This window comes from Benincasa hispida, chromosome 4 (genome assembly GCF_027475165.1).
Source record: "Benincasa hispida cultivar pf3 chromosome 4, pf3_genome.v1.1, whole genome shotgun sequence".
Taxonomy (NCBI): domain Eukaryota; kingdom Viridiplantae; phylum Streptophyta; class Magnoliopsida; order Cucurbitales; family Cucurbitaceae; genus Benincasa; species Benincasa hispida.
The window spans coordinates 23,874,567-23,883,709 of NC_143481.1; the positions used below are offsets into that span (position 1 = coordinate 23,874,567).

The 9,143-nt window shown below is 32.7% G+C and overlaps 1 protein-coding gene and 1 long non-coding RNA gene across 5 annotated transcripts; one reads left to right on the forward strand and one right to left on the reverse strand.

The window, feature by feature from the left end:
* Nucleotides 1–1,077: 1,077 nt before the first annotated feature.
* On the forward strand, nucleotides 1,078–4,784 carry LOC120076710 (uncharacterized). 4 transcript variants are annotated; one of them, XR_016529133.1, is made up of 4 exons: nucleotides 1,078–1,180; nucleotides 1,275–1,445; nucleotides 2,071–3,893; nucleotides 3,996–4,784. It is a non-coding gene; the product is annotated as an uncharacterized LOC120076710 (long non-coding RNA). The 4 variants fall into 4 exon arrangements; XR_016529134.1 differs by having other exon boundaries at nucleotides 1,093–1,445; nucleotides 2,071–3,589; nucleotides 3,691–3,893; XR_005481623.2 differs by having other exon boundaries at nucleotides 1,093–1,445; nucleotides 2,013–3,893.
* LOC120076709 (adenine phosphoribosyltransferase 5-like) lies at nucleotides 4,701–7,154 on the reverse strand. Its single transcript, XM_039030607.2, has 7 exons — nucleotides 6,799–7,154; nucleotides 6,525–6,635; nucleotides 5,895–5,987; nucleotides 5,663–5,812; nucleotides 5,225–5,283; nucleotides 5,061–5,133; nucleotides 4,701–4,783 (listed from the first exon to the last, which is right to left on the reverse strand). Exons 1-6 carry the CDS (start codon nucleotides 6,887–6,889, stop codon nucleotides 5,062–5,064), a joined length of 576 nt encoding a protein of 191 aa, XP_038886535.1. The 5' UTR covers nucleotides 6,890–7,154; the 3' UTR covers nucleotides 4,701–4,783; nucleotide 5,061.
* Between the last annotated feature and the right edge of the window lie 1,989 nt (nucleotides 7,155–9,143).

Genomic DNA, 9,143 nt, shown 5'->3' on the forward strand with positions numbered 1-9,143 from the left:
CTCAAATCTAAATTCTAATTAAGTAGGAAATTTAGTTTCATTTTCCTTATTTCTTAATTAATTTTTTTTTTTAAGGAGACAAGTGAGATAAATTACAAGAAGCAAAAATAAAACAAAAATTGGGTCGGTAGATAAGAAATCAAAGTGTGTTTAAATGAAGAAAGTGGGAGAAGAACAGATGTAAAATAAAGGATAAAGTTTAGGAGGGAGGGTTATTAACATTGATAACTTTTTTGAATTCAGAAATGTAGTAGTTGAATTCAATCAAAGAGCGGCAACACTTTTAAATTTTCAATTTGTTGGAAATTATATAAATGTTTCCTTTTCAACTATAACAAAGATTTATATATTTATGTTATTTTAAAACTTAAATGTTAAGCATGTAGTTTTTGTTAGTACTTGAAATTTTATATTAATATTATTTTATTAGTTTTAATTAGATCTTTGATTGGATTTTTATAGTTTCAACTTTATCAGAATCTTAGATAATCTTTATTTGTTTGAACTAAAATTTTTATCTGTTTTTCATGTGTTTGAACTTAACATGTTTATTCATTGTGTTAGGAGAACTATTCATGAAAACTATCACAATGAGCAACAAGATCAAATTTGATAGATTCAAAAGATTTAAAAAAAGTATTAGTATCATATATATCTCTAACCTTGAATTACACAAGCATATCAACAAAACCAATATTCACCAAATATATTATTCTTGAGTTAGTTGATTATTTATATTGTTATTCCATCGTCTTATAATACTCCCATCAAAAGTATATTATTCAAAATTTATGTCACCATCAAAATTTATATTCCAATTATTTCAAAGATTCTTAAACACACATGCAACTCAGTGTTATATTTATTGTGAAATAACATAAAATACAATAAATATATATTTATTGGCTATTAATTATTCTATTGTTTTTAATTTTTATGTCAGATATTTAATCAAATTTATATTAATTTGTTATTGAAATGTCAGCAACAAAATTCATGTTAAGGATTTTTAACGATATGCTTTATAGCTTAGTATGTATATATACGTGGAAGTCTAAAGTCAATTTATTGCTCCTCATTCCTCACCTCAGAAGTGGGTAAATCGCAAACCTCTTCCATCACCATTCAATTAATGGTTATGTCTTGTTTTTCTACCATGCTCACATGGAGTGAATTTACGGTATGAACAGATAATGCCATCTTGGGTTTTCTTCCAAAATCATGCGATTCGGATCTGATTGTGTAATAATATTCGAAATGAATTGCTTCTACAGTGTTCATCTGTGATGAAATAAAGCATTTTGTCAGAAATCATTTCACCCCATGGATTGATCCTCCCCTTGATAATGTTTATTTGCATTATAAAAGGGCTGTCTGATGCCGGCATTAAATAGATTTCGGATTCTATCTGCCAGAAATTGAAATGTTGGTTTGCATTATCTGTGGTGAGTTACTTCTTAAATTGTTAATTGGTTTTCATCTTTTATACTCACGGATCTTGTGGACTTTGTATGTGCATAAAGTTGGTCAGGGTATATATATAAATTATGATCATAATCCTGGGTAGGCAACCATTTAGCCTCATAATATTTATCATAAGTTTAAATTCTTAGAGATTTGATAATATTATATTAAATATACTAAGGCTGGCTTCAGCTAGGGTGCCCATAACCTATAGATATCTGAGGTTACTGTTTACTATAAGGTAAGAAATTCACTCTGCAGAGTCAGTGGCAGCTCCCTCCACCAACCCAAGTACTGTTCTTGTCTTGACATGTGTAAGGAATAGTTTCACAAGCTTCAAATTTGTAAACTATGAAAATTATCACAACCCAAGGAGTGTTAAGAAGGTTTAATGATTTCTTGAAATAATTTGTAAACTATTCTTCCTTTAGTGTTCTCAATTTGCGGTTGATTATAGGAAGATTTGTGCTGAGTTCTATTCCAGAAATCATCTAGCTTTTGTTGTTTCTCTCACTGCATTCTTATCTACACATTATCTGATTGTTTAGTTACAATTATGCCGTGAGGATATCCTGAGGATGTGGCTTTCCTGTTTTTGTTCATCAGAATCGACAAGCCTCCAAACTTTCTAAGCCCCTGATATCAAGAGATGTTAAGATGTGTTCAGTTACTATTGCTGACAAGATTATTACTGATGCTAGAGAAAGTGCTATAGAGGAATGGATGATAAGGCTATGATACTCTCTGACATTGTTGCATCAGTAACCATTACAGTGGCTTTCTTTCTTTCCCTAATGTATGCACCACAGTGCAAATGGGGGAACTACAATTTCCTTTCTTTCTTTCCCTAATGTAATTCTAGTTATATTTGCTTAAAATCTGCTCTGCCTAAAGTTCATCTTATTTTTCTAGTTCGTGTTATAAGGCCAATTATCATTTTTCAAGTATGCCAAGATGAAAACACACCAACCTCAGAGGAAAAAAGGGTCCAGCTTTCATACTGATACTGCTGTTTCTTTCTTCTATTCAATCGTGATTGCCTTCAAGGATCTTGTTGCAGGTAGTTCCAGGGATCATATCTAATAATGGTAGCACTTAAGATTTGGGAACGACAGGGGTTAGTGAAGGATGGCAATTTCAAATTCGCTGTTTAGGATTCGGTAGCAGAAAAACCTAACTAGTCCCACACAGGACGGTACATTTAGCATTTATGAGAGATCAACTAACCATGCCACATGCTTACTCTTGAGTTGTTGAAGGCCTTAAAGGCGTACCAATAAAATTTTGAATGTTTGTGTTAGGTATCCATATTGCAATAGGAAAAGTTACAATATAAACTAGTAATTCAAGGTACTTGCACCCTCCTCTTGGATCTCTCTCAAGTCCTAATTTACTAACTGAAATGCCTAACTCTCTCCTTCCTCACTTTATTTATAACCAAATCACATAACAGCCTCCCTATCTAAATACTAATATACCTTTATAATATCCCTTTAATTGCATATAGTGGCTTTTGTCTCTAGCTATCAAACTTTTCTGGGAGCAAGAATCTGGTTAGAGAATTGATTGGTGAGTAGTAAGTTCTCTATACAAGACATCCGAGGGCTGCTGGCTTGTATAACTCGAAATCGAGGTGGGAAATTGCAGTAGCCACTCAATGTGTTCTAAGTTTTTCTGTTGATGTTTACTTCTAGGTTGAAGTCCTAATTGCACATGGATGTCAATAGGCCTCGGGCCTGAGAAATGGGCTTGTCTTTTTATCCCTTATAATTTTTTCTAATGTACATATGCACTTTGTACGAGCTACCTGCTTTGGACCAATAAATGATTTGGAAGTAGATTCTGAAAATACCAAGCTGAAAAGATAGGAAAAAAAAACCTATAGCAGACTATTTTAGTGTAGAAGGAAAAGAATCTGAATTTCTGAGTTTTTTCCAATTAAGAAAAGTTAGCTGAAGTTGGTATGCTGACATTGATAGGTGGTTATTGTATGTAGTTGTGTTAGTTGTAATGTACAGTCGGTCAAGATCTTTGTCAAAGAGGTTTAATCAAGCACTTAAAAGAAAAGGCCAAGGAAGAGGTAGTTTATACTTTATTGTGAACTGCTTGTTGGGGAAGACGTCAAGTAAGAAAACAGATTATAATTGCTTGCAAGTTATAGTTTTGTTTTCATAGTCAAATCTGTTTATAAGACTAATTGTGCTTAGCATCTTTTTCATTGTCCAGAGATTGACAAAAGGGCTGAATGGATGACATTGAAGATGAGTCAATAATAGATGAAGAATCCAGGAAGTTGCCATCAGATATCTTCATAGATAATGCTAGATTGAGGAAACCACTCTCTTCTCCAATTACGTCATGCTGTCAGAACAGAATGATTGGATCCGAGAAAGTTGATTGGGAGGTCATTTCACGAGATGCTCTTTCTTGTAAGTAAATACGTCATCTCTGGAGTTGGATAGGACAAATTAATTTTCTTTTTCAAGGTTTTAAAATAAATAAAAACAACCCCACTCTTTGGCATCTCATAGGTAAATGATGACAATTCCACAGCAAAAAGAAAAAAGCTGAACAGTGAAACATGACAAATAGGAAAAAGAAGATAAAAAAAAGAAAGGATCATGCATAAAGCTTCATGTTGGCAGAGCAATTCTCCAAAGGAAATTAATGGATTATTACCTTAGGTTTGTTCCCCCACTATGATTGTGTTGTATTATACTGTATAGGCTAATAAAAGATTAAACAAAACATATAAATTTGTCTTTAGTAGCCTTCTTATGATGATGATGATGATGATACATATAATTTACAATAAAACTCTCTACATTTTGACGTTTTGAATACCATGTTTAAGTTCTTAAACCATCTAAGAATTAAAGGAATCGATCCCACAAGTAAACCATGGCATATAAGGAAAGAGGAACAGTAGTGGGAAAAGGTACAAAAAGGAACAGAAGGAAAAACTAAGAAAAAAACACAAGAAAAGAAAGAAACGACACAAATTGGATCCTATTCATGTACAACAAATGAGACATCATGGATTTTTTTGAATATCAGAATCTGAGAATAGTTTGTTCATTCAAGATTTTGTTGAAATAACAGCCTGGGGAAAGGACAAGATAATTTAGCACTAAAAAATAGTACAATGGACCCAACACTTTCAATTCATTGCTGCTCAAACTTTGGATGCAGGAATCAAATCTCTCTCTCTCTCTCTCTCTCTCTCTCTCTCTCTCTTTGTCTCTGTCTCTGCCTGTTTGCTCAAGCATCATCTTCTCAATATCAGCCTAAGCAGATGCGAGAGATATCGCTCGCCCACCTGTATCCACGACGTCAAAAACATGGTTTTACTCATGTCTGTTACTTTTCATCAAACCCTGCTACTGCTGTAAAAAGGTACAATAATCTAGAGCAAGGTATATTCTATGTTATCATTGTAAAAGATCATAATGAATAGGGAAATTTTACTTTCAGTTGGAGAAAGGAATGAAAATAACCACACAATTGAATTATAGGTTCCTTGTTTCACTAGATTGATACTAAATTGTAGTGAAAAATCATGGCAGACATGGAAGATTATGGCTTCTAAAATGTACCTTAGAAACAACCATCCAATTGACGTGGCTCAACAAGGATATAAAGTGGCTTTCCATTGAGCCTGCGCTGTCCCTTAATTTCCAGGAATTTCAAAACCCAAAGTTTAGTTAATTTAATTACAAAAGTAATTAATTAAACAAGATTATTCTCTGAGGATTATTACCTTAACTTCGCGCAATCCGACAACACAAGCACATTCAACTACTTCAGCACCCATTCGTTCTACCAACATAACAGAAAATTTTTAAAAATAATAATAATAATTAAAAAAATCAAATTAATTTTAAACCTAAATTAAACAAAATTATTAAAATAATGATGGACCCATTTGAGTTAAATTTCCTATTTTGAAGATTTTGAGGGAAACATAATCATGCATAATAATGATTTTAATCAAGAAATCTAAAACCCATTATGAATTCGATATTTTTGTTTTCTAGTTCGGAAAAAACCATGGACAAAAATACAAGCAAAGATTTCCCGCGGATTTGCTTCTAAGGTTTACTGATAAGAAATATCCTAAAATTATGGCATCCAACCTCAACTTCTACAAGATCATGTTCTTATTAAAATTTATAAAACTAAAAAACAGAGTACCAACCCAAAAGCCTAATTGCTGCCGATAATGTTCCACCAGTGGCTACCAAATCATCAATAACCAATGCACGTTCACCAGTCTTAACAGCATCTATCTGCATTTCTAAGCAATCGGTTCCATACTCCAAATCATAAGCTTCTGAAATCACTTCACCTATAACACAGTAAAAATGAAAAAAATTTAATAAAATTAGCCAACCCCACATCCTAAATGCTACGAAAATCAAAACTTTTACCAGGAAGCTTCCTGGGTTTTCGTAAAGGAACGAACTTTGCTCCAATGGCTAAGGCAATTGACGGGCCAAACATGAATCCCCTGGCTTCTACCCCTAAATACAGGATTTGCAAAATCAGATCAAAGTCTATTTAATGAGGAAAATATCTAAAACGTGTTTGATAGAAGTGGTAATTGAGGGGAAAAAAAGTTTAAAAAGATAATCATAATTTCTTACGAAAGCATTGTGTTTTTTAAAAGGGGTAAGAGATGTCGACAGCAAAGTACAAGAAGAAAGTTTTACTTTCCTTCAAGGAACATCCAATGAACCGTGTGAATGAAGAGAGAGAAAGATTAAATTCAGTAAAATAAAATTTAAAAAAAAAAGGAAAAAGAAAAAGAAAACGAGAAGAAGAAATCACTCCTCGACAAACCTATAGTTCTTCTCTATTTAAGCTGACAAATAAAAAACAGGGGAGATGGGAAAAAAAACACCAACAAAGTTACAAGAAAAATAAAATCGAACAAAATCTTAACAACTTTTCATCACTGAAAAAATAAGAAAAAACACCAGGCAATGTCGGTAAGAGAAACACCACTTTCTTCCATTATGTTAAAAAGAAAAAAATAGAGAAGGAAAGGGGAAGAAAACCAGCAACAACAGAAATGTTCATTCCCCTGTAACGATCTACAAAAATGTCGACAGTATCCTTAAACGCCTTATGATCCAGCAACAACGTAGTAATATCTTGAAACATTATCCCTGTCAGCAAAAATCCAAAAATAATATCAATCTCAAATTACAATTTAAAACAGACCAACATACTCTGCCACTAAAAACAGAAGATCCCAATTCAAAATTATTACAAAATCATCATTTTCTATACAAACCGACGAGCATAAATGAAGAACAAATAAGAACAAACCAGGCTTGGGGAAGTGAGGAACGACTCGAATGGCTTGAGATATGCCTTGAAGCCTGGGGTCTCCTTTAAGACCATTTTCTGCTGCAAACATTTCTGTTGTTAAGAGTGGATTTGAGTGTGAAAAAAGGAGTAATCTTTAAGAAGAAGAAGAAGAAGAAGAAGACGAAGACGAAGAAGAGGCTTTCTAATGGAGGGTTTTGGAGGCAAAAGAAAATAAAAGAAAGAAGAACAGAGAGGGGAAGGGGAAGGGGGGAGGAGAGGTGTTTGGAAAAGATGGCTCTTATCTAAGATGTTCGAATAATGGAGGGTCTTTTAATATATTTTTGAGGGTGTGTTTTGTTTTGTTTATCAACGTTGTCCCGACCATAATACCTTGCAACAGATAATTAAGTAGCTCATCCATTCCCACGCGAAACCATCGCACGTGTAAATCACGTCTCTAAATCAACCCCTTCGCCCTTATTTAATTTACAATTCTTCTTCATTTTTTTTTTCGATTTACTTTCCACGTTCTAATTTAATTTCTATGACCTTTTTTTTTGTTCGGCAAGATATACATAAGGTCAGAATTTTAAATTATAACCTTTTGATTGAGTGTATAAATGTCCCAACCAATTCTATAATGTCACATGAGCTTAAAGTGTGGGTTTGATATTTAAATCATATTTTGTTTCGATAATATCTTTGGACATGAGTTTCAAGAATACGTGCAACATTATTAGAAGTCTTCAAAATTTGAAGTAATCCCTTAATAAAACTTTGATGTTGTATTGGTAGTGATTGTAATATTTTAAAGTGAAAAATGCTCCACACGGAGATTCAACATAATCAAATAGTCAATTTTCACACAATTGTGGATAAAGTCTCTCTCATTGGTTAATGACATGTCATCAAGCAACATTGCTTTTGCAAATTTCATTGATCTCACGGTCTTTTTTATTGCGTTAAGCCACTAACATCATATCATCCTTACACTCTCAAACTATAGCTCTCATCCCCACTTAATCCTCAATCTTCACAATACACTACAAGAAAACCGGCATTTAGAGACGAAAAAAATCGTCTCTAAAGAAAAACATTTGTTGTAAAAACCTATTGGTGATTAAAAATATTATTCGCAACCAATTGTAACTAAATGTTAGCCGCTGAAAGGTTTTTGCGTCGTTTATTTGCAAAACATCGCAATAAGCGATGATAAGGGAAACGTCGTACGTTATCGCGGCATAATGCAACTTAGTTAAATAGTCGCAACATGTGACTTTCTTCATTGTTCACATCATGCGACTTACCATATTTGTTGCATTGTGCGACTTTCTGTCGTAGTTGCAGTATGCGACGTTTTTTGTTTCGTCGCACTATGCGATGTTTTTTCTTTTAGTCATAATATGTGACTTTTTTATTTTGTCGCATGACGCAACGTTTATTTTGTAGGCAATGCGTAACGAAATTGTTCATTTGTTGCATACTGCGACGCTTGTTTGTTTGTTCATTCGTTTTCAATGCATTAATTTTGGGATGTTATAATTTTCATCGAAAAATTTAATAATCTTTCCAAAAATATTAATAATTTCAAACATTATCTCTGTTGCAAACATCAGATGCAATATTAGTTAAATCACGAAAATTATCCCTGATATCATAGTAATTGAGATTTAATATATTCAACATCTTCTAATATATCATACTACTACATGTCTAGAATCTTTAATATCTACTACGACAAAAAGAAATAATTTAAAATAAAATTTAAATCATGATACGTACCAACAAGTTCATGATTTAGTTCAGAATATACAAAACCAAATGCATTATTCTAGAAATTGTGAATATTTATCACCAAATTTCAGTTTAGTCTTGCACACGTAAATATACACATATCAAGCTATTTTCAAACATAATTAAGTTATGTGATTATCACAAACGACCATGGAAAGAGGTAGCCAAGAAGACAAAGGGGAGAACAGACAACAGTGCAAAGAGAACATATATAGGAAGAACCATATACAAAAATTCTTTCACTAGTGTTTTGCAATGAACAATACATTTTGCAATCATAAATAACTATAGAACTCTTTCAGTTGCTACCACAACAAGATAACAAACCTAACAATAAATGATCAAATAACAACATAAGTAACATAAAAACTCAATCTCACATAATGAAATGACATAATGAATATAAACTCATCAAATCCTAACATAACTATACACATTCTTAATCTCCCCCCCCCCCCCCCTCCCCCCTCCAATATTTCTAACGGTAAACACAACTATTCATAATTATACCACAAGCCAAAATCACAATACATAATTTAACATTAATTTGACTAATGTGAAAATAAGTT

What these genes read in the sequence shown, in the direction of transcription:
- LOC120076709 (XM_039030607.2), bottom strand. Translation starts at nt 6,889, where the DNA reads ATGTTTGCAGCAGAAAATGGTCTTAAAGGAGACCCCAGGCTTCAAGGC. An exon ending in TCCTCACTTCCCCAAGCCTG is followed by an intron (nt 6,636 to 6,798) that starts GTTTGTTCTTAT and finishes TTTTGCTGACAG; the next exon opens with GGATAATGTTTCAAGATATT. An exon ending in GGCAGCAATTAGGCTTTTGG is followed by an intron (nt 5,284 to 5,662) that starts GTTGGTACTCTG and finishes TTATGTTGGTAG; the next exon opens with AACGAATGGGTGCTGAAGTA.